The sequence below is a fragment of the Rhineura floridana genome, chromosome 15 (genome assembly GCF_030035675.1).
Source record: "Rhineura floridana isolate rRhiFlo1 chromosome 15, rRhiFlo1.hap2, whole genome shotgun sequence".
NCBI classification, from domain to species: domain Eukaryota; kingdom Metazoa; phylum Chordata; class Lepidosauria; order Squamata; family Rhineuridae; genus Rhineura; species Rhineura floridana.
Window position 1 is genome coordinate 10590307 of NC_084494.1, and position 24293 is coordinate 10614599.

Sequence of the window (24293 nt, forward strand, 5' to 3'; positions counted from 1 at the left end):
GATTTGTCTTCAGGGAGGTTAGACAATGTTGCACCAACCAATAGTTAGCCCCCACTTTCCAGTGCATTTTCCCATCACTTCCCTTATTGCAAAAGATAAAGTTTGGAGAGGAAGTGGATTTGCTTTAATTGTGCAACCAGAATTTGCCAGTATGCAGTGTCCTTTCTTGATAGTCACGCCACACACCCCTCACAGCCATGCCCCCTTTTCCACATTCTTTCAGTTCCCTTCCTCTCCCTGTTGTCTCATGAGTCCACACTCCACTACAACAGATATCGAATCCAAATGAAAGGGGAGGCTGTGTGTTAGCTATTGAGAAGGGTCTTCTCAGGGGCTGACTCACCTCCTTTCAGTCTGATTGGCTCCAATCAGCACGAAAGGACAAGGACTCTTCTTGGTGGCCAACACCCTCCCCTATTAATGTTGATTGGCTCAATCATAGGGACCTGGCTAGTACCCTGCTTCCAAACAAGTAACAGGTCTACAACCCCCACAACCCTGGACAACTACACCCCTGCAAGTATGTGACTAAATCTCACCTGAAAATAGTGACAGTCCCCAATGAGTCTCTTTAATGTGAACAGCTGCTGTGTATACACCCAGCAGCTTGCTCATCTGAACAGTCTCAGGTGCTGGTGTGCATAGGAAGAGAGTTCTACCAAAGCCTCTGTTGCGATGGTCTCTACGGTAGAGGAGTTTAAAGAGCCTTTTGCCTGTGTCTCAGCGTGAGTGGTGACTAAAGTAAATAGCAGGGGGCATGTCTTGCTAAAGCTTTGAGTGCCATTTAGACTGGAGCAGAGGGGGTTAAAGAGTCTTTTGCTTGTGACTCATCTTATGTAGCCCTGAGTCAGCAAATGCAGCCAATGCGCAGGGATGCCTTTGGTTAGTTTAGCTTATCGCTCCCCCGGCCTCTCCCCCACCCACCCTCTGTGAAATATCAACAAGTGCTTAACCTGACACGAAACCTAGCAAAGCAAAAGGTCTGCCCAAAATCAGAGGGTTGCCCCCCTGATCCCCAAGTACTGACTGTCAACACCTGGGCAATTTGTATTGTCCTGGATTCAATATTTTCTCCCTACCTAAACTTACAAGAAGTCCCTCCCAAAGAGGGTAGCGAAAACAGTGTAGGAAGAAAATGAGGACATTTTGCTGACTCAGATGAAGCAGTAAAGGCACCCCTCCCTCCCCCCACCCAAACTCAAAGTACATAGCACATGGGATAGAGGAGAAATTTAAAAATGAATCTACTTAATTCACATTTTCAAAACAATCTGTGAACTGAAGCATAGTATTTCTCCATAATTCGCACTTCTCTGAATTTTGCAATGCAGTTAGTTCTCCAGCCAAATAATGGGTACAAAAATGCACTAAGATAAAAATTAATATATTCATGAAAATAACACACAAAGGTGCATTCTGTTACTGAAAATATAAATATTAGGGAATGCTTTGCAAAACGGTGTATATAATTAGGCAAAATTGTGTACAAAAATGTGTACATTAGGAGAAATTTGTGTTGAAACGCTGATGAATTTCCATGAGGGCTTCTTTTAAAAAAGCAAATTGGTGTGGAAATATGAAGAACTGGACTTGAGACTGGAAAAATGAGAAGCTGAAATTGACAGATTCACCCATCCCTGCACAGCACTCAAGGCTGATCAAGTTATTTTGGCACCTGAGGCAGAAAATCTCACAATAGTAGTAAACTAACAAGTAGTTAGCCCCTTCACGGAGCTCAAAATCAGGCACCTCACACTGCCTAATGGTAGGGCTGGCCTTGAACAAATGACCCACAAAGGATCCAGATCCCGACAGCTGGATGGGAGAGGATGGGGACTGGCCTTCTATCTTGTGGACCTATCAGGGGTGAGCAAAAGTCAGGGAGCAACCAGAACCTCTTTGATACTAGAGGGTGTTTGAAGATGCTCAGTTTGCAGCCTGCTGAAAGCTTGTCTGAAGCGAGGCGGATGGAGAGCCCATGGTTCTAAAAGCCAGGGGTACAGAAGCAGCCTGCATGTGAGGAAACAGAACTGGCAACTTATGGTGTTCTTCTCATCATCAGAGCCAGCTCCAATAGGTGGTAAGGCAGGTCCTTTGCCAGAGCCCCATGATCAGCAGGTAACCCACTGCCCTAACATGGCTAACCAAAGTATGGAAGATGATCAGATGTAGCCTCAGAGAGCACTCAGTTTGAATATTCCAACTCTCCCAGATTAGGGTGGTCACACCAAGCGTACCAAGCCAAGCAAGGTGTGTCCAATCACTAGCAGCCACCAACCATCAAACCCATCAATGAAGCCCTTACACATTGCTCTAGAAAGTGACCATCAATGCCTGTTTAACTTTTCTAGCCATTAGTTGAACAAAAACCTAGACGAGGCTATTATCACTTGACACCACCCAGCGGCATTCAAAGGAACATAGGAAGTTGCCTTCTACCAGGGCAGACCCTTGTTCCCTCTAGTTCAGTGTGGTCTACAGCAGGGCGAGCCAGCCTGGAGGCCTCCAGATGTTGGACTCCAGCATGGCCAGCAGTCAGGGATTATGGGAGATAGAATCCAACACTGTCAGGAGGGCACCACATTGGCTACCCCGGTCTACACCGACTGGCAGTGGCTTTTCCAGATTTCTGAAGGTCTTTTCCAGGACCAGGGATTGGACCTGGGATCTTCTGCATGCAAAGCCGATGCTTTGCCACGGAGCTACGGCACTTCCCTCACCATAACGGCTTCTGTTTTTGCTGGCATGTTTTGTAGGTGCTGTGCGTCCGCCTGCTGCCACCCCATGGACGGCAAGATGAGCAAGCCACACGTACGGTTATGACACCATGAAGAGTTACCATGGGGAGCGCAGCCAGTCAAGAGAACACCCTTGCCACTGCATCCCAGAGGCCTGTGACCAGCCGATGGAATACATCCACCATAGCCAGGAAGCTCGTCAGCCATACCTCCTCAGCCCCAGCGAGCCTTGTTCTTTGGACCACTGCTGCCCATCCCGGGGCTCTGCTGAGCCTCCCCTCAGCCTAACGGAGCCCCTCTCAGCCGCCAGCAGCAGCAGCACCTTCCCCAGAATGCACCACACACCGCAGCAGTACGACTCCTGCGACGAGTGCATGGCGGCCGCCCACCCTTCCAGCAAGATCAACCGGCTGCCCCCGACCCTCCTCAACCAGTTTGAGAAGCAGCTGCCCCTGCATCATGATGGCTTCCACACCCTGCAGTATCAGCGGGCCAGCAGCACGGAGCAGCCGCGCAGCGAAAGCCCCAGCCGCATCCGCCACCTCGTCCACTCCGTCCAGAAGCTCTTCGCCAAGTCACACTCCCTAGAGGCCCCGTCCAAGCGGGAGTACAACGGCACCAAGATGGAAGGCCGGGGAGGTGAGGGGGGATACCACCACCACCACCACCCTCACCATCACCACCGCCAGTCACGCCATGGCAAGCGCAGCAAAAGCAAAGACCGCAAGCTGGACTCCTCCTCCTCTTCCCGGCATCGGAACAAGATGATGGGTTGGTGGAGCTCCGATGACAACTTAGACAGTGATAGCAGCTACATGGTGTCCGGGAGGCAACACACCGCTGACCAGGCCACCCAGTACTGCGTGGACACCCCTGAAAGTGCCTTCAGAGACTTGACCTTGAAGAGTCTGAAAAGTGGAGGTGGGGAGGGCAAATGCTTGGCCTGCGCGGGAATGTCCATGTCCCTGGATGGCCAGACTCTCAAGAGGAGCTCGTGGCATACCATGACCGTCAGCCAAGCACGGGAGGCCTACCCCAGCTCTGGAGGAGGCCCGGAGAAAGCTTTGATGCTCCAAGAGGCCAAGGCCAAGGACCGATCCTACCATTATCTTCAGGTAAGGAGGTGGGTAGAGGCCTCACCGCTTCAGAGGAGCAAGTGTTGTGTCTTCAGGTCTCCTCAGTCAGCTCTCTAGATAAATAGATATAGATATACCGCCCTGGGCTCCTACTGGGAGGGTGGGCTATAAATCTAATAAATAAATAGATAGATAACTAGATAACTAGATCAGGAATGGGGAATGTGTGGCCCTCCAGTTGTTGATGGACTACAACTCCCATCATCCTTGACCATTGGCTGTGCTGTTTGAGGTTGGCAGGCATTGGGAGTCCAAAACTTTTGGAGAGGCAAAGGCTGCCACAGCACATGTGATGGGCGCTTATATAGAGGAACTGTGTGAATCAGACCAATTGGTGAGGTCAGATGGAGGATGGGCTCACATGCCTGCTTCTGCAACATCCTCATGAGAGGAATATTGCCGCTCAGTAAGTGTATGAACCATGTCAGTCTCTGGCCCTGATATCAGGTGTGGGGAACCTGTGGCCCTCCAGATGTTGCTGGATGGCAACTCTCATCATCCTTGACCATTGGACGTGCTGCCTGAGGCTGATGGGGGTTGGAGTCCTCCCTGCCTTCAAAGGTGGTACAGTCCAATTCTGCCACCACCTCATTCTGCTGCGTGTATAGACTAGCCTAAGAAATGGACCACAGGATGGAGCTATGTACATGAAAGGGTGTGGCTATGCAGATCAGGGTGAGATGCTTTTCAAGGGGGGGAAACCTGCTATTCCCCAAGGTCAGGGGGCTGTGTGCTATGAGGTTTAAAAAACACCCCTGTCCCCTCACGTATAAGAAGAGATTTGAGGAGGCAGGAAAAGAATAGGACATTTTCCCTTTTCTTCTCTCCAGAAAACCTCCCCCACTCTGGAGCAATAAAAGACACAGAGAGTTGGGGGCTGGCAACCACCTCCAGGGCCTTCACCATAGGAACATGGGCCTTATACTGAATCCATCTGGCTCAGTATTGTCTACACTGACTGGTCCATTTTTTTAGACCGGCATCTCTCAAAGCCCTACCTGGAGATGCCAGGAATTAAATCTGGGACCTTCTATGTGAAAGCACATGCTCTGCCACTGAGCTACCCCAGAGGTTCTTGCAACATCCAAAGATCCTCCCTCCACACACACACACATAACCTGGCTCAGTATGACATTCATTTTCCCAGTTAGTGAGTGCTCCTGGCCTAGATCCTGAACTTAAGGGTCACCAGGTATAATATTTTATCTCACTTTCTAAGGTCCTTCAACACCTCCTCTGGCATGTTCTCCTCAGAGGAAAGAGACCTTCCTTCCCAACCCCCACCACCCCCAAACATCTCTGTCTCCTGGCCACTTTATTCAGTGTGCAAGGACTTGCTGGTGCTGACATCAGTCCATCCCAAAAGGCTATGGCATGGCTAGGATGCACTGGGCAGGCTGTGGCACTGAAGCCCGCCTGGAAGTTGCTCACTGGTGAGTCCAGTCCCGGTGTATGAGAAACAGGGCTATGATATATATGCCATGTTCAAGGTGAAACAGCAGGTATGTAAAGCCAAGGACAGTAAATTCCATAGACCAAGAGTTGTGCACTGTTTATGAGGGGCTCAGTTCCCTGATCCAAGCAGGCCTGTGTGGAGTCCCCTTCCATCCTTGCAAGTTAGTCCATCGTAAATTTAATAATGGATTTAAAAAACCAAGAGGCATGCAGGGAATAAATCCCTTCCTACTGACTAGGCCACAGTGTGCAGAAAGGCAGAAGAGAAATACGTTTTGGCTGCTCAGCTTTCCTGTCAAGCTGACGCCCAGGACAAATGGCCACCCATCCAACATAGGGTCAGCCCGGGGACTGGGTCTTGTTCAAAGGCTCTCCAGTGGTTATTTGTTCCCAAGCTGAAGGCTCCCCCCTGCTGACCCAGAAAGCTGCCACCCTTGGCAGTATTGCCCTCTTTATCCCTTTGCTCTCCTATGCTTTCCCATGATGCACCGCAGCTCAGCACCTTGATGTCCGTGATTAGAGAAATGTCAGGGCTATAATAGCCTCTCCCTGGAAAAAAGCAGCAAAAAGTTAGCAAGCGAGACGGCTCTTGCTTTCAAAAGGCCTGAGGTTTCTGCAGAGCTGGTGGTTGCATCTGCTTCCCCAGGTGTCCAAGCACATCTGAGAGCGACATCGCTCTGGCTATTAATGTCCACATAAATAAGAAGGGCCATCTTCTTTGCCTCTCAGAGCGCAGCTTCGGCATAAGCCTGATCAAGAGACTCCACACACTAATGAGGAGGGAAACCAGCTCACAAGGGAAACCTGGGAGGGGACAGCTTTAGAAAATGCAGGGGAGCAGACAGGCACAATTGCACAGGAATTATTTGTCTGTGTACGGAGATGCATAAAATCTCTCTCCTTTAATTGTTTTCTAAGCTTGCTAAGGTTGCCTAGGTTGCAATACAAGCCCCCTTGAGGGGAAAAAGTGAGGCTAAATTATTATTATCATTATTAAATTTGTATCCCGCCCATTCTCCAAAGGAGCCCAGGGCACCAAACATGTCAATACTAAAACAATAAAATATTGTTGTTGTTGTCATGTGCCTTCAAGTCAATTATGACTTATAGCAACCCTATGAATCAGAGACCTCCAAGAGCATTCTGTTGTGAACCGCCCTGTTCAGATCTTCTAAGTTCAGGTCTGCGGCTTCCTTTGTGGAATCAACCCATCTCTTGTTTGGCCTTCCACTCCCCCTTTCCCAGCTTGCCAAGGCAATTCTCCTTCTCCTCCCTCTTGCACTTTTCCAAGGCACCTCCCCCTCCCCCTGCTGTCTCCCTGGTCTTGCACAGTCTCCTTCTCCCCCCTCCCAGCCTGGAGGAAAGGGAGGCCTCATGGTAGCGATGGCAAGGCCTTCCATGGAGCAACTCCACAGGTCGCCCAGTCCACCATCTGCTGACGTCCTCTGCTGCCTTCTCGCTGTCCTACTCTCAGGTTGGGGTCACCTGCTCTCTCCTGGGCCTGGAGGGAAAAGAGGCCTTGAGGTAGTGATGCTGAGGCCTCCCATTAAGCAGCTCTGTGGGTCACCCAGGCTGCCACTCCCACCCCCATGGCTCTTGGTTTTGTCCAACCACCCAGACACCTTCCTTCCCCCCCCCCAACGCACGTATCCTCAACCCCAGTGCAGTTGGGTCACACTACATTTCATAGCACCACCTATCTGTGGCAAAGCAAACTGCAGCATTACAGTTAGGGCTGTACAAGTCTGCAAATATATATATGAAGAAAAAGACCCCACACGCACACCAACATATGCCTAATTAGATCCAACTGTTAAAAGCCAGACAATCCTGCAATTACAACTGTCCCATAATTAAAGTTTCTTTATTTATTACATTATATCCTGCCTATTTTTCCCAATGCACTCAAGACAGCATGCATGGTTCTTCCCTCACCTTTTCATCCCAACAACCCAGTGAGGTAGGTTAACCTGAGTTATAGCGGCTGGCCCAAGGCCATTCCAGTGAGCTTCAGGGCTTTACCACAAGCCATCCCTCCCCCAAGCTGGGCTTTCTCTGTACTTGCAGCCTGTTGGGGCAAAACCTATTTTAAAAGGGTGATTTGCAGTAGAGAATCAATATGAAGGCCTAAGCCCCCCACCTCCAATCTATCAATTATCTCCTACAAATAGTCTCTGGGCATTTTTCTCCATGAGCCAGAATCAGTGGTGCCTGGTGCTCACTGGAACTGGTAGGACAGAAGGCAGAGAGACCAACAGTAAGTGAAACCAGCCAATGACAGGCAGAGCCAAGTCATTCTAGTTTTGTTCCCATCCTCTCTGCTCAGTTCTACAAGGGCAACAGTGAAACATCAGGAGGAGGAAGCTGACCGACAGTGCCACCCCCTGGACAGGTTGTAAGTAAGAAGGCAGGCAGGTGGGGGCTGGTTGAGCATAGGCTGAGGCCGGTGGGGCAGATACACATTTGCCCTAATGGATCACTCTCCACTGGGCAGAATTACTTTCAGACTCAGACACTAGCTGGAGGGGTGGGAAGAGAGGTTAAAAATAGCCAGGGGGAGTGCATTTGCAGGAGAACCGTAGCAGGTGGGCAGAGGGTTAAGTGTGCCAATTCTCCATTTCGAATTCTGCCTTGTATCTAACCTTAGCATTAAGCAGCAAACTCAGGATTGGAAGTCCTGTGTTTGCTCTGTGACATGTATCTCTGCCATTAGGAATGGGTGACCCATTCGATTCAGGTTCCATTTCAAGTAGGGTTGCCAGGTTCATGGCCTGAGACTGATCCTGTATCTTTAGAAGAGAAAGTCAGCCAAGTGCAGGTGTTCTTGCAACACTAATGGGAAAAACCACAAGGTGGAATTCTCCCTTCTCCCTGCACAATTTTTAAAGATACAGAAGACCTCTTGGAGGCTGGGCCTGGCAACCAGGAGGTCTTCTGTATCTTTAAAAGTTGTGCAGGGGGAAGGGAGAATTGCACCTTGTGGTTTTTCCTATTACAGGGTTGCAAGAACATCTGCCCTTGGCTGACTTTCTCTTCTCCTAAAGATACAGGATCAGTCTGAGGCCCTGAACCTGGCAACCCTAATTTAAAGGCGAATTTACGTAATGCTCACTTTCCAAAACAATCTGCAAACCAAAGCCCAGCAATCTTTCAAAATCCGTACTTCTCCAGATTTTGCAGTGCAGTTCTCCAGCCAATTTACATGGACACAAACGCATACGCTACGGTAAGGTCTGCATACAAATGCCTGTACTTGTGAAAACAGCATGCCGAAGTCCATCCTGTTAGGAAAACTGCTTTGTGAAATTGTGTATGTTAGACAAAAGTTGAAATACAAAATGGTGTACATTAGGAGAAATTTGCACCAAACTGCTGATGAATTTCCATGTGGAGTTTTTAAAGATAATAAGAGGATGATGAGCACAGACTGGTGTGAAAATGTGGAGAACTGCATCTAAGAGAAGAGACCTGGAACTGATGGGCCCTATCATCCTGATGCTCTGCCTTTTCCCCAGATCTAACTATGCTGCCTTGCACAGCTGGGGCTGGGGCTTGCTCCACTTTTGCGATTTGCCTGTCTCTGCCCTTGGCTTTCTCCTGCATTCCTCTCCTCCTCCTTCAGGCTTCCTCTTTAAAATGCACCTCACAGACTTTTGCAGAGGTCCCCGGCCGGCCTGCTTCCCTTCAGCCTGCATCATCAGGGCATCCCCCCCTCCCCACAGTGCACACCTGGATGGCTGCGCTGGATGGCTGCGCTGGATGGCTGTGCCTCTCCCGGTTTGCTTCCTTTCGAAATACGTCTTAAGGTATTTCTTTTAAAGTGAAGAGAGAAGCCGCCTCCCCCACCAGCACCTCCTTTTCCTGGGGAAGGATCCAGGGCTCATAATCTCAGCTGCTGTTTGATGAGCTGCGACTGAACAACATGTCCCAAGCCAACACTGATCACACACATACACCCCTGGTGGAGCCAGGATACTTGAGCCGCTTATCATCATCATCATCATCATCATCATCATCATTATTATTATTATTATCATTATTATTATTATTATCATTATTGTTGTTGTTGTTGTTGTTATTATCATCATTATTTCACTTTTTGCCCTAAAGTGTCTCAAAGCAACTTACAGAGTAAAAATAGTAATAACAAATATAAAAATGGTAACAAAAGCTGCAATAAAATGTATAACAGCCAGAGAATGTACCATATTCAGGTGCACAATGGGAGATGGTTATGCACATTAACCCCTCACCTTACAGATATACACAAATCCTTTAGAAAAGATTTGTATAATCTGAAGAGAACGCAAAGTGTAACAAATCCGACCCACCCCACTTAAAGGATGAACACACAAAGAGTTCCACAGACATAAGTAGTTACCCTCCCCATTAGGGACCAAAGGCCTGAGTAAATAAAAATGTTTTTACCTGGCAACTGAGAACAGACAACGATGGTGCCAGGCATGCTTCTCTGGAGAGAGCATTCCACATGCAGGGAGCCACCACTGAAAAGGCTTGTTCTCGTGTCCCCACCCTCCACACCTCTCTCAGGGAGGGCACATGAAAAAGGGTCTCAGATTGTGAACGCAGGGTCTGGGTTGGTTCACATGGGAAAAGACAGTGCATAAGTTATTGGGGCCCTGAGCTGCAGATTGCTTTATAGGTCAAAACCATCACTTTGAATTGAGCCCAGAAACTAGTTATCAAATGGGTCTGCCACCGAGACACGCCAATTGTCACCAACTGGGGGGAGAGGGAGGGGCGTGAAATGGCAAGGACCTATCTCTCCACCAGTCTAATATGTGCAACACATCTCTCTGCCCAAGTAGCAGGCAAGGTGAAGAGTTTTCCCCCACGGCTCTCTGCAAAAATGTCTATGGCACCAAATGCCACAGTGTATCTTTGGTCCCAGAGGGCAGCAAGACATGGGGAGATGGTATGAGGCTGGCAAGGGACCCCCTGAAGAGGCCCAAGAAAGCTGGACAAAGTATTCAAAGGAAGGCATCGCCATATAATCTGTATTCTCCTCTTGATCATCACTGGTTCAGTGCAACTCACATCCGGGCAGCCTGCAGGCAGTGGCAGCCGGTGACTCCATGTCAGTGGGACAGTGCAATCCACTCCAGGTTTTTTAATCTGAACATTCAAAGAACTGTCCAAGGTGCTTTCACACCCACTAACATGGAGCCACCAGCTGCCATTCCCTGCGGGCCACATGCAACCCATAGGGGCCTTCAGTACAGCCTGTGAGTGCCCAGTCCACTCCCCACTTCCAAATCCCTGCCCTGCATGATCAGATTCTGCTGCCTCCCGCAGGCCTGTGAGCCATCCTCTCGATATAAATTGCTTCCCCACTCAACCCACCAGATAACTGTTTGGCAGGTCGAAGGGAGCGCAAGTATGATGCGGAGAGTGGCTCTTGTGCACTTTCTCCCCATGTGTGAATGAGTGAATGTCTGACTGGCCCCGCCCACCACTGGCTCTGGCCTCACCCACTAGCAAAAAGTTATACCAGCCCTGGTATAACTGATGGACGCTGCTGCTGATAGCAAATGGTGTGTCTTTACCATCCAATCAGTGCAAAGAGAAGGGGTTCCTCCTCTGCAGCTGATAGGGTGGGAGTATTGAATTGGGCTGGGCAGGAGGCTGGCGCCCATTGGGACTGGTAGGGCGGAAGGCAGAGATTCTGACAGTAGGTGGAGCCACAGCCAATGGCAGGCGGAGTCAGAGTCAATGAGAGAGAGAGCCAACAAATTCTGGTTTTGTCCCCATTCTCTTCCTGGCTGAATTCTACAAAGACAACACTGGAACAAAAGAAAAGGAGGTAGATGACAGCTAGTGCTACCCCCTGGACTGGTGGTGAGGAGGCGGAGGCCTGGCTGAGGGCAGACTGTGCTTGGTGGGGCAGTGCCCCATTTGCCCTCCTGGACTAGCCTCCACTGGGCATGGTTAAGCAGAGATGGCTGGGGGTGGGTCCTAGGAGCTGAGCTCAATTGGAGCTAAAGGTCCATCTCAGAACCACTGAGCCCAGCTCCAGGCATCCGTATGGGCTCACCCCCGGCACATGAAGGAGAGCAAAAAGGAGGGTGTCTCTGAGCACATGCAAACATGAGGAATCCTCTAAACATGGGATGGACCCATCTGACCAATTTTGCTTTCATTTTTCTAAACATAAATTCAGTTCACCCAATTTCTTCATCAGTTTCCTATTTTAAAGCCGTCATGAAAATTTGTCAGCATTTTAGCCCCTGATTATAATGCACTTTTCTCCTTGTATACATGTTGTGTACAATTTTGCCTAATATGCATATTTCCCTGATATGTATGTTATCTTCACTTATATATGCTTTTTTGTGCACACTGTGGCCTAATATATGCATTTGTGTGCATGGTTTTTTTTGAGAACTGCAGCTCTTCTTATATAAATAGCCTGCACAACATGCGCTCCCCAGCTTAACGCAGGTAACATCCCCATTTGCAAAAACAGGGCGAAGGAGATATTCAAATATTTGGTCAGCAAGGTGCTTTTGCTTTGCTGAGCTATGAGTTACACAGGCCTGTTTCATGTGAATATACTTCCAGCCTTCTCCAACTGGGTGCCCTCCAGACATATTTGTAGTACAGCTCCCGTCGGCTGTGCTTGCTGGGGCTGATGGGAGTCGTAGTCCAAAACGTCTGGTGGGCACCAGGTTGGGGAAGACTGCTAGACCAACAAGAGAGTCTTGCTGAAGGTGGAATGCTCATCAAGACTGAGTGTTCCATTTCCCAGCATCCTCCAGTCACAGGGTTCCGCTCACATTGGAAAACCAGTTTAGCAGATGCAGCCGAACCTAGCCCCTGAGCGTTAGATTTAAGGCTCCAGTTAACTGGCTACTGGGATGGGTGCCAACCTTGGGGTGACACAGATTGGAGAATGCTCTCCATGGCCCATGGTACTAGGCCAAGCCCTGCCTAAGGATCCCCCAACTCCAGCAGCCTGGATGGATTTGAAACTTACCTTGCTGCGTCTGTTCATATCCCTCCAATCGTGTGTGTGGTCTAAACACCCCCTTGCCCTCTCCTTGGACACCTGCCCAGCCAGCCCGCTCTGTGGTGGGCTTGCTCTTTTCCAATTAAAAGCTAATTAACTCTTCCCTCTCCTTTTTTTCCCCCGGGGGGGAGGAGGGAATGAATGGCGCTCTGCTTGATTACTCATCCAGAGTGGGGGGCTGGAGGGGGCTGGGTTTGCTAGAACCAGAGCGCTCGACCCATATGACCCTTGCTTTGACTCTGCCCCCCATCTCAGCCCACCCCAGGGACACAAGAGGGGTGATGCAGGGATGAAAAAAACTATCCCTTGATGTCACCTCTGAGAAGGGGACTGAGAGACAGCTACATCTGTTCCAGGCTTTTGGTCCTATCTACCTGCTTTTCCCTCATCCTGATTGCCCAAGGGATGCCAGCACATCACCAGGACATGGTAAGGGTGGCATCGGAGCAGTCAGATGTCAGCAAGCCTGCTCTGCTGCTCCTGTCATGGGGGATGGAGGCAGATTTGCCTGGGATTTCATCTACCAGCGGAGCTGGGAGGTGGGGACTCCTGGATATTGCTCTGGAGGACAGAAAGCCGTGTCTCTTCTGTCTAGAGAAGATGGGCTTCCACAGGGTAGAAAAGGCAGTGAAAGGGTCTGGGGAGAGCCCATAACTTCCCGAGAGACTTGAACTGAAGGACAGGCAGGATTCCAGGTCCCTCTAGAGCAGCCTTTGCCAATCTGGTGCCTTCCAGAGGCTTTGGACTGCAATTCCCATCAGCCGATGGGAGCTGTAGTCCAAAACATCTGGAGGGCACCAGGTTGACAAAGGCTGCTCTAGAGAACCATGACTGCTAGGTCAGGTGGGGTGGTTAGCATGTCTGGATCACAGTAACTTCCAGCTTTCTGGTTTCCTCAGGTTGAAGGACTCTACTAGCTGCAAGATTGTGATACATTCACATGTTTTGGAATTTGGGATGGGATGTGGAAATGTGGTTAGTTGAACTGCCAACCTACACAGGATGTCATGAGTTCTGTCGCTGGATCTCCTGACTTCCTTTAAGACTTAAAAATTGGGTCCAAGCCACTGAGGAAATGTGGGGAGGCTAACTCCTTCTATCTCCACCAGTAGTGGAGTGGAGTGGAGTGGCAAACTGAGAAGCACAGGGTCCCTTCACGATAGTCACACCCACGCCCCCTTTTTTGCTGCTGTGTTAAGAATGAAATCCTTGTTCATGCCTTCTCCCAAAACAACAGATGTCCCTAGGAGTCAATAAGCATGAAAGGGGAGTGTGTTAGCTACTGAGAAGAGTCTACTCAGTGGCTGACTCAGCTGCTTTCACTCGGATTGGCTCCAATCAACAGAAAAAGACAAGGAAACATATTAGAAGACTCTTCTCAGTGACTAACACACTCCCCTTTCATACTGATTGGCTGTTAGGATTCTGGAGAGAGAGGGGCCCTGCTGGGACCCTGCTCCCAAAAAAGTAAGGGATCTAAGCCCCCCTGAGATCCTGAACAACTACAGCTCTGATCTCAACCCCCAAAAACTGCTGTCAGCCTTGGTGGTTGGGAGAAATACAGTGATTTGTATTGTCTGTCTTTTCATCCTCAGTAGGAGGCTGATTTTAAATCAGGGAAATGGTACAGGGGAGAGAGTTACCCCCCTCCCCCCAGTGCCATACTCACAATTCCCCTTCTCCATAGCTGCTCTAAAGTCTTTAAATAAGTAGGCAGTTGATCTCCCACATCACATGTGGCTTGACTGCAAGCAGCAGTGGCTGGTGGCCATTGGGTCTGGTAGGGCAGAAGGCAGGGAGCCCAACAGCAGGTGGCGCCAGAGCCAGTGACAGGCAGAGCCAACCAGTTCAAGCTTTGTCCCCATCCTCCTCCCTGCTGAGGTCTACAAGGGGCAACACTGAGACTAAGGAGGAGGAAACGGACAGCCAGGGATGTAAGGAAGAAGGCAGGCAGGTGGGGGCTGGCCGAGGGCAGGCTGAGGTTGGTGGGACGGTGCCCTAGTTGTGCTAATGGATGAGCCTCCCTTGGCCACAAGAGACAATTGTTGTAAGTGTGTGGAAAGCTATTACTTTTTTTTAAAGCTGCATAAAATAACTACTACATACAACCCCCTGGGTTGGAATGTGGAAGTGAAAAAGATGAAGCGCTACCCATTAGATGCACAGGGAAATAAATTGTGTGAAAATGCCGGGATGCCAAAATTTTAGAGAGGGCTTTTTCGGTGGCGGCCCCCACTCTCTGGAATTCCCTCCCATTTGATCTTCGACATGCCCCTTCCCTGGATACCTTCCGCCGAGCATTAAAAACTTGGCTGTTTGGTCAGGCCTTTGGGACTATCGGGATGGGCTAATTATATACTCAATGCCCGTTGCTATGTATTACAATTGCTGCTATTCTGTCACTGTTGATTATTTGTATTTCATTGTATTTATTGTATTTACTGTATTTTGTATTTTATTGAATTTAATATGTACGCCGTCTAGAGTGGCTTCGGCCAGATAGGCGGCCTAAAAATTATATTATTATTATTATTATTATTATTATAAGTAGTTAGACATATTGGTGAAAAACTAGATGCCTTTTATTAATTGTTGGCAAAATAAGGCAGACATGACAACTACTCCGAATGCTGGCTGGGGCTGATGGCAACTGTAGTCTGAAACATCTGGAGGAGACCAGGTTGGGCAATTTACAAAAGAGAACTTAGCATAAATGCCTTATATTTGGGGTTCCCAGACTGTGGCCCGTGGACCCCCAGTGGCCCATGAGCTTCATTCAGGTGGTCCGCGCCATGTCCACTTTAAATATTCATATTGGTTTTTAATTGCATTTTTGTTGCTCCTTTTATTTCTTATTTTGCTTTTTATTGTATTCCAACTTGAGTTCTATGGAATGCAAGTTGCAATACAATAAAATACAATATAAAAATTAAAATTAAGCAATAGAAATATAATTAAAAACCATACAGTATCTATTGTTACAACACGCAGAAAAATCATTAAGGGGTCTGTCAAGACCCTCCGCAATTTTCAAGTGGTCCGTGGGAAACAAGTCTGTAAACCACTGCCTTATACATTTTGTAAATCTTAATAAAAATATTAATATCATCTCTATATGTCAGGATATAGAAAACACAACCAAATTTTGGAATATTATTCAAGATGTCCTGTGGTGTTCTTCTCTGTCTTTGTACATTTACAAGACAATGCACTAATCAAATAATTGACAACTTGCCAGTAAGATGGATTTGGGAACATCCTGAATGTCAAGTCAGATCAAGTTTACACACACTTGTACATCTCTTGATTTGACATCACCAGTTGATGGCTGGCAGCTGAATATGTGAATGAATGTGCTCTGCTGAAAAATATTGGGTTGGAAGCAGACTAACAATACAATCCTATGTATGTCTACTTGGAAGTAAGTCCCACTGCCTTCAATAGGGTTCACTCTCAGATTGGGTTGTACCCCTGTGCCTGGATTAACCAGGATCAAGCCCATTTTATCTGGGGTGACCTGAGGTGACAGGGACCTTCTATATGTGTTGTGGGATCTGCTAGGATGACTCATTCACACATGATCATTCAATAAACAAGCATGCATGAACTTTACAAGGACTTAATGCCAGGGGTGGGGAATCTGTGGCCCTCCAGATGTTGTTGGATTGCACTTCCCATTATCCCTGATGACTGGCCATGCTGGCTGGGGCTGATAAGAGCTGGAGTCCAACAACATTGACAGGGCCACAGCTTTGCTGTTCCTAACTTTGGTGGCAAGGGGTGCTTTTTACCAACTCCGGCTGGTGGCCCAACTACGCCCCTATCTGGACAAGGAGAACCTCGCTTCAGTAGTTCATGCGCTGGTAACCTCGAAACTAGATTACTGCAATGCATTCTATGTGGTGCTGCCTTTGAAGATGGTTCGGAAACTGCACCTTGTGCAGAATGCAGCGGCCAGACTGTTAACGGGGACCAGATGGTCCGACCATATAACACCTGTTCTGGCCTGCTTGCATTGGCTGCCTATATGTTTCCGGGCCCGGTTCAAAGTGCTGGTTCTAACCTACAAAGCCCTACACGGCACAGGACCACAATACTTGTTGGAACGCCTCCCCCGATATGACCCTGCCCATACACTCCGCTCATCAACGAAGACCCTCCTCCGAGTGCCTACCCATAGGGAAGCTCGGAGAGCAGCAACACAAAAAAGGGCTTTTTCAGTGGTGGCCCCCGAACTGTGGAACAACTTCCCTGAGGAAATACGCCTGGCGCCAACATTACTATCTTTTCGGCGCCAGGTTAAAACTTTCCTCTTCACCCAGGCATTTTAATTAGTTAGTATATGTTGGAACTGTTTTAATCTTAACATTTTTAAATTTTAATGTTTTATATTGTCATATGTATTTTGTATTTCTGATGCTGCTCTTGTTCTTGTAAACTGCCCAGATAGCTTTGGCTGTGGGGCGGTCTATAAGTTTAATGAAATAAATAAATAATAAAATAAATTAAGCAGATGTTAGCTGAATTCACACACACATCCCAAAAAGGTGGGGGAGAGACTTTCAAGCAGAATATTTCTGGTGTTTCTTGTTCATCCTCTGAGAACAAGACCTCTCGAACAATTTCAAGCTTGAAAACAACAGTTTTGAAATTCTTCTCAACTCCTTTTGAGCAAAGTCAGCTAGAATCCATTGATCCAACTCATCTGGTTATTGACAGCTTTTTTCCCCCAGAATGAATGTGTGTACAGGAACAGATGAAGCTGCCTTATATACCGAGTCAGGGTGTTGGTCCATCTAGCTCAGTATTGTCTACACTGACTGGCAGCAGCTCTCCAAGGTTTCAGGCAGAAGTCTCTCCCAGCCCTACATGGAGATGTTGGGGACTGAAGTCAGAACTTTCTGCATGCAAGGCAGATGCTCTGTCACTGAGCTATGACTCTTTCTGTTTCTAGTAAGTGTTTTGGCCAGGATGCTTTCCTTTTTCCTTTTTTCTTCGAGTCTTGTTTCTTCCATAAATCTAGCCATCTATCAACCAACTCCAGTGTACCACGTTTGAGGTCACACTGAAGTATCACTGCAGGTGAGGGCCTCCCGCAGATACCATCTGATCAAGAGGTCCGCTCCACACAATATAGGAAGTGGAGCTGTAGTCCTGTGGCACCGACCCTTTGGAATTCCCTCCCCTTAAATATTAGCCAGACGCCATCTCTGTTATCTTTTCAGCACCTACTAAAGACCTTCCTTTTTCAACACGCTTTTTAAGTAGAGACCTTATCCTTGCTTGCATCTGTGTTGGAATTGCCTTTTTAGATCTTTTTCAAGCTTTTTCTTTTTTTAAAAAAACCATGTTTTTAAAGATGCTTTGTTTTAAGATATTTTAAAGTCTTTTGTTTTAAAGATGTTTTAGAGTGCCTTTAGTGTTTTCGTTTGCCTCCCTGAGCTCCTTCTGGGAATAATAAATAAATATTTCCTCACAGGTATACACTCCTGTTGGCCTTCATGGAATCCTTTTAAAGCCAGGTCGATGAAAGCATATTGCTCACGTGGCCAGGGCCGGCACCAGGCATGCCGGGGCCCTTGGGCACCAGCCGTCCCCAGGACCCAGCACCCACATGCACGCCCCACTTACCTACCTTTCTCTTGAAGTAAATGCTGCCCACACTGTGTGCGCATGCCTGCCATTAAGCAAGATGGTGGCCAAAGCTTCCCTAAGGGGCTGGTGGCTCCACCACCTTCTTGGTTGATGGCACGCACGCGTGCGACTCACGTGCATACCTGCCATCAACCAAGATGGCAGCAGGGGCATCAGCCCCTTGGGGAAACCTCGTCCACCATCTTGGTTGATGGGAGGCTTGCGCCCAGAGCACAACCAACATTTACTTCAAGGGAGAAGTAGGTGGGGTATGCAGGCGGGCATTGCAGGCCTGTGGGGTAGTAGTGGGGGTGCCTGGAAGCTCCCTGCCTGCTATCTGTGGCAGGGTTGGGAGCCCACACTGCCATGGATTGTGGAAGGGAGCGCTACCCATGCACCCTAAGGTGGGGCCCTTCAGGGGCCCCTTGGGCTTCAGGGGCCCTCGGCCAGGGCCCGACCTGGCTGCCGTCTGGCTCCAGCCCTGCATGTGGCAGCCAGTGTGCAGTGGAGGCTGGTATCTATTAGGGCAAATGGGACACCACCTCACCAAGCTCAGTCTGTCCCCAGCCAACCCTCTCCTGCCTGCCTTCTTACATACAGACCATCAAGGGGGTGGCAGTGCCTGACAGCTTCCTCCTTCTGTGGGTCTCCCTGCCTTCTGCCCTATGGGCATCAGCCACCACTTGCCAGGGTGGTATGGTGGCTTGAGAGTCAGGTTAGGATCAGAGAGCCCCTGCTTCAAAACCCCAGTCAGCCATGATCTTAGGCCAGACTCTTTCTCAGCCTGACCTACCTCACAGGGCTGTAGTGAAGATAAACTGTGAGGGGTGAGCCTTCTACACTGCCTTGAGCTCCTTGGGGAAAATGTGAGATATGCCATCAATTAATAGTCACAATTCCATTAGAATCAGTCCAATGATTTTCTTCTTTCTTTTCACTTTACTTTCTCCCCAATGAAATGTCTGGAAAATAAAAGCATTTGTTTTGTCTTCTCTGTAAATATTCAGGTTTTGGCAGCTGCCTGGAAACAAAGGTGGTGTTTCTCTCTATACACTATGTGCACATCCATGCATTTTTAGCAGAGCTTGTTGTTTCTTAATTGGTTTTATTCTCTTGACCACAAGTCAAAACAGAACAAAATAATGATGTCAAAAAGGGCCAGGGGGAGGGGGGAGAGAGAAACAAACAAAATAATCCATTAATGGTCTGCTCTGTGAGTATTAGCTCTGATTTGCTGTCTTTCACCTGCAGAAGGAGATCACTTTTTCTGAAATCTTACAGTAAAATGTAAAAAATTTTGCTTAAAACTCAGGAATAGAACTTTGGGTGGGCTTTGCCTTTTTTTTTAATTAAAAAACACCCAACATCCTTTTAGATTTGCGTAATTCCCCCTTGCAAATATTTTTAAATAAAAAGAGTGATACTCATTTGGGCATTTTACATGAAGATAGAAGGCAAAGTTGTCAGGAGGCAAAGATGCTTTCAAAAGCCAAAGGCACACACCAAAAAAAAAAAAAAAACCCAGGAGAATAGCATGGTGGGGCCCATTTGCATCCTAGTTTACCCCCATGTGTCCTGAAGACATGTTCATTCTGCCCACATAAGCCAATTTAACTGTCATGGCTTCAGTTCAGGGCCTGCCCTACTATGGGACACAGTGAGGCAACCACCTCAGGCAGCAGCAGATGCTGGGAGAGTGGCAGCAGCCCCCTGGCTGTTCCTCCTGAGCCACTCCCCTCTGTTGTAGGGCAGAGGTATGCATGCCACATGGCCTGTGCTGCCCCCCTAAATGAGCCTCAGCCTCATGCTGCAGTAGATTCAATGGAAGTTGTCTCATTAGGGCAACTGGTTCGCTGCCCCACCAACCTCAGACTGTAAGATTGTAATACTGGTTGTACTTACAGCCTGTCCAGGGGGGTGGCACGGCCTGTTCGCTTCCTTCTCCTTAGTCGCAGTGTTGCCCTTGTAGGAAGAATGGAGGCCAAAACAAAATCAGTTGGGACTGCCTTCCATCGGCTCTGGCTCCACCTATAGTTGGCTTCTCTGCCTTCCGCTCCATCGGTCCCAAAGGGCACCAGCCACCACTGGGTAAAATCAGTGTTGAAGTAAGATTCAGCCAGTCCAGTCAGCTTCTGTATGTGGAATGGGGAAGGGACGCCATCTTGTCCTTTCGCCTCAGGCACCAAAATAGCTTGGGAATTGTAGCTTTTGTGAAGGTAATGAACGTTCACAGAAGCCTCTCATCCCACTTCCACAGCATTCCTTGAGGGGAAGGCATGACAGTTAAACTGATGTAAAAACAGTTTTACTCCTGTAGGGCAGGGATGGGGAACCTGTGGCCTTCCAGACATCGTTGGGCTCCATTTCCCATCAGGTCTTGCCAGCATGCAGGAGGGTTGGGGGAGAAATTTGATGCAATACACATTTAGGGATGGGTGAGAATTTCAATTCAGTTTGCATTTCAAGCAGAATTTATCAAATTCACAATTTCCAAAACAATATAAGGACCGAAACACTGGCATCCTTCAAAATTCGGATGTATTTGAATTTTGGGATGCGAAATGCGCCTATTAAACAACATTTACAAAAATACATATATTAGAGGAAAGTGTGCTTAAAAATGAATACATGAGTGAAAATAACATGGAAAAAGGCATGAAGTGATGAGAAATTGCTTGCAAAAAGGTGTACCTTTGTGAAAACCACCTATAAAAATGTGTTTGTTTGGAGAGATTCGCACTAAAATGGTAGAGAATTTTCATGAGAATTTTTTTTAAAATTCGCAGGTCGCTGTAGAAATGTAGAGAACTGAATTTAACATTGGAAAAATGAAAACTGAGACAACGAAAACAGACAGATCTTTCCATCCCTATACACATTTAAAATCAAATCTATTAAATTTGCACTTTCCAAAAACTATGAGAACCAAAACTCATCCATCATTCAAAATTTGCGCTTATCCAAATTTTCCAATGCAGCTCTCCAACCAACCAGTGTTTCAAAAATGCATGTATCAGGGGAAAGTGTGTGTTAAAAAATAACTGAATGGATGTATTTGTGAAAATAACATACCAAACTGCATTATATTAGGGGAACTTGCTTGCAAAAATGTGCACATTTGGCAAAATTTGCATTCAAAAATATCTTAAATAGGAGAAATTCACACTAAAATCCTAAAGAACTATCATGAGATTAGCTGCAGAAATGTGGAGAACTGAATTGAAGATTGGAAAAATGAGGAACTGAGGTGACCAAAATTAGCAGATCCACCCCTAGCATGCAGGGATGATGGGAATTATAGGCCAGCAACACCTAAAGGGCCACAGGTTCCCATACCTATTGTAGTGTAATAAGTTCCACCCTGGGGTCCACCAAGCAGAGCCAGGTGCAAAATAGTGCCTCAACAAGGTAGTTTAGGGGTGGAGCCTATTACCTGCAAAACCCATGTGAATCATGCCCTGGGATGATCTGCCTATGCAAACAGAAGTCTACCTCTGAGTTGTTATGAGGCAGCGATTCTAACACAAAACTCTCAAACTGGCCAGGAGAACTCAACAAAGTCCTAGTCAAAGGCAGTACTCGTATTTAACAAGTAAGGAATACTTGAGACCAAGAGAGACGTAATTAGCACAAGTCCAATCATGGCAGGGATTTAATTTTTTATTGCAATTTTAGGTCCATAAGAAGCAACTTTATACTGATTGCTCCATCTAGCTCAGTATTGTCTGTACTCACTGGCAGCAGCGACTCTCCAGGATTTCAGACAGAATCTTTGACAGGCCTTTGTGGAGATGTTTGGGACCTTTTGCATGCAAAGCATGTGCTCTGCCACTGTGCCATGGTGCTTCCCTGTTCTATTTACTCTTGTTAAATGACTGAGAATCAGGAAACCTTTACCGATCTACTGCAAATTGCCAGGGACCTACCATTAATCTCAATCTGCCTGTTGCCCTTCCCTAGTATAGATAGCATCTGAGAGCTCTAGCCTTTGCATCATCTAACTTTTCCAATAGATAACAACAGAAAGCCCCAGTTCATATCTACCCTACAAATTTGTTCCATCTGTCTCTGGGAACTGTCATTTGGGAGGGCTTCGGGATCACAGGCACATAATTCTCATCAAACTACAATTCCCAGAGTTGTTTGCCATGTAAGGTGGACTCATAAATCAATTTCAGTGTTGCCACTTCATAGGGATGTTTGAATAGGTTGGTAGGAGAACAAGAGCAAGATGCAATCATTGTCTTAAACGCTATTTATTTATTTATTTATTTATTTATTTATTTGATTTCTTAGTCTCCCATCTGGCTGGCTAACCAGTCACTCTGGGTGACGTATAAAATAAGCAAAATAGCACAAAATGACACATCAATACAATAACATTAAAATCTAAAAGCAATGATGCTAAAATCTAGCCCACCCCAAAGGCCTGCCTGAAGAGCCAGGTCTTCACGGCCCGGCGGAAACTCATTGTAGAGGGGGCCTGGCAGAGATCATTTGGAAGGGAGTTCCATAGGGTGGGAACCACAATTGAAAAAGCCCTTTCTCTAGTCCTCACCAGTCTAGCTGTTTTGACTGGTGGGATAGAGAGAAGGTCTTCTGAGGCCGATCTTGTTAGGCGGTATAGCTGATGATGCTGGAGGCGCTCCTTCAGATAGGCTGGGCTAAAACCGTGTAGGGATTTAAAGGTCAAAACCAACACCTTGAATTGGGCCCGGCAAGCAACTGGTAGCCAGTGCAACTCTTTGAGCACTGGAGTTATGTGATCTCGCCGGCGGCTGCCTTTAATCAGGTGAGCCACCTTCTGTACCAGTTGCAGCTTCCAGACCGTTTTCAAGGGTTGCCCTACGTAGAGCGCATTAAAGTAGTCAAGGCGAGAGGAGACCAGGGCATGTATAGTTGCATCCCCAGAGGAGCTGCCTTAAATTGCCACCAGGATCTTCAGTGGAACTTTGTACTAACCCAAAAGCATCTGGTGTGCATGCGGACACACTACACAAATTATCTTCTTCTTCCAGGTACCTCAAGATGATTGGGGAGGATATCCAGCATCAGGGAAGGATGGTGAGATACCCTGTCGACGGATGCGGAGTGGCAGCTATATCAAGGCCATGGGAGATGATGACAGTGGGGACTCGGATACCAGCACCAAGGTGTCTCCCAAGGGGTTGACTCGGCGTGATGGGTATCGCCGTTCCTCCAGTGTAGATCAGGCCAGAACCAAGTAAGAAACAGAGAACAGAGTGTGTGTCTCAGAGAGATAACTGGAGGGGGGACTCTGCAAAGGGGGCAAAACAAATCTGGCATTTTTAAGTGGATGGTGTTGATAAGTGAAGCATCCTGCCTTGACCATGAGAAGGAGTCAATGACTTAGGGAGGGATGCTTAGTCAAACAAGTAGCAAGTAGGGCCAGGTTAGAGTTTCAGGACATTGGATAGCTCCAAGCAGAGACATTGCACCAATGAAATTTGGTGTTCCACTGCTGGCCTTTTATCCCTCTTGGCCCAGAACACCCCCTCCTAGGCTCCATCCCCTTCCTGAAGGGTGGAGTATCTGAAAAAGGGAAGTCCTGGAACTTAGCGCTCCATCACCTTGAAAGTAGTTCCCACCTTCTGCATTTCCTGTACTGGGGACTCAGAAGCATGTGGCCCCTGCTGTAAAGGAGCCCAGATTCTTGGAAGAGCCTGGGTCAGGGACTCCTGTCTCCGGGAGGGCTATGGCACAAGGGGCTCCTGCCTGACAGGCTCGGTTTTGGAGCCAGGACCTGAGTTCAGCACCTCCATGGCTTGCACTACTGACCCTCCTGATGCAGCTGGTTCCTCTTCTTCTGTGTCAGAGCCCTCACACCTGTCCTGGATCAAGGCCTGAAAAGGGTTGTTGCACTGATAGCTGGCTGGGAGGGCAGTCATAGTAACTATAAAGCTTCCACACATTCATTTCTCTGTTTCTTTAAAAGTACCCTCCACACCAGTCTGGCGGTGTAAGAATCTGGGTAGCAAGGAGCTTCAGCTTATTGCGGAGGTGGGGAACTTTTTCAGCCCAAGGGCCATATTCCCTTCCCTGCAACCTTCCAAGGGCCGCATGCCAGTGGTGGGCAGGGCCAGAGGCAAAAGCGGGCACAGCAACAAATGTAAATTTGGCCTTTGTGCCGTTCACTCGTTTCCATGCTCACACACACACACACCTCTATTCTCCATCCAGGCAAGCAAGACTCCATCCAGGCAAGTTCAAAGACATGTCCCAGCCAGGCAAAAACCCTCCAGTAAAGAGTGCAAAGCAGGGCTGGTGAAATGTGAGGCC

At 47.9% G+C, this 24293-nt stretch overlaps 1 protein-coding gene across 1 annotated transcript in view; it reads left to right on the forward strand.

Moving 5' to 3' along the window:
* Positions 1-2827: 2827 nt before the first annotated feature.
* The window catches only part of DLGAP3 (DLG associated protein 3), a 57156-nt gene continuing 35690 nt past the window's right edge, over positions 2828-24293 (forward strand). Inside the window, exons 1-2 of the mRNA XM_061596402.1 lie at positions 2828-3853; positions 23012-23217. Of these exons, the coding sequence (XP_061452386.1) occupies positions 2828-3853; positions 23012-23217 (1232 nt within the window). The remainder of the gene's footprint in view (positions 3854-23011; positions 23218-24293) is intronic.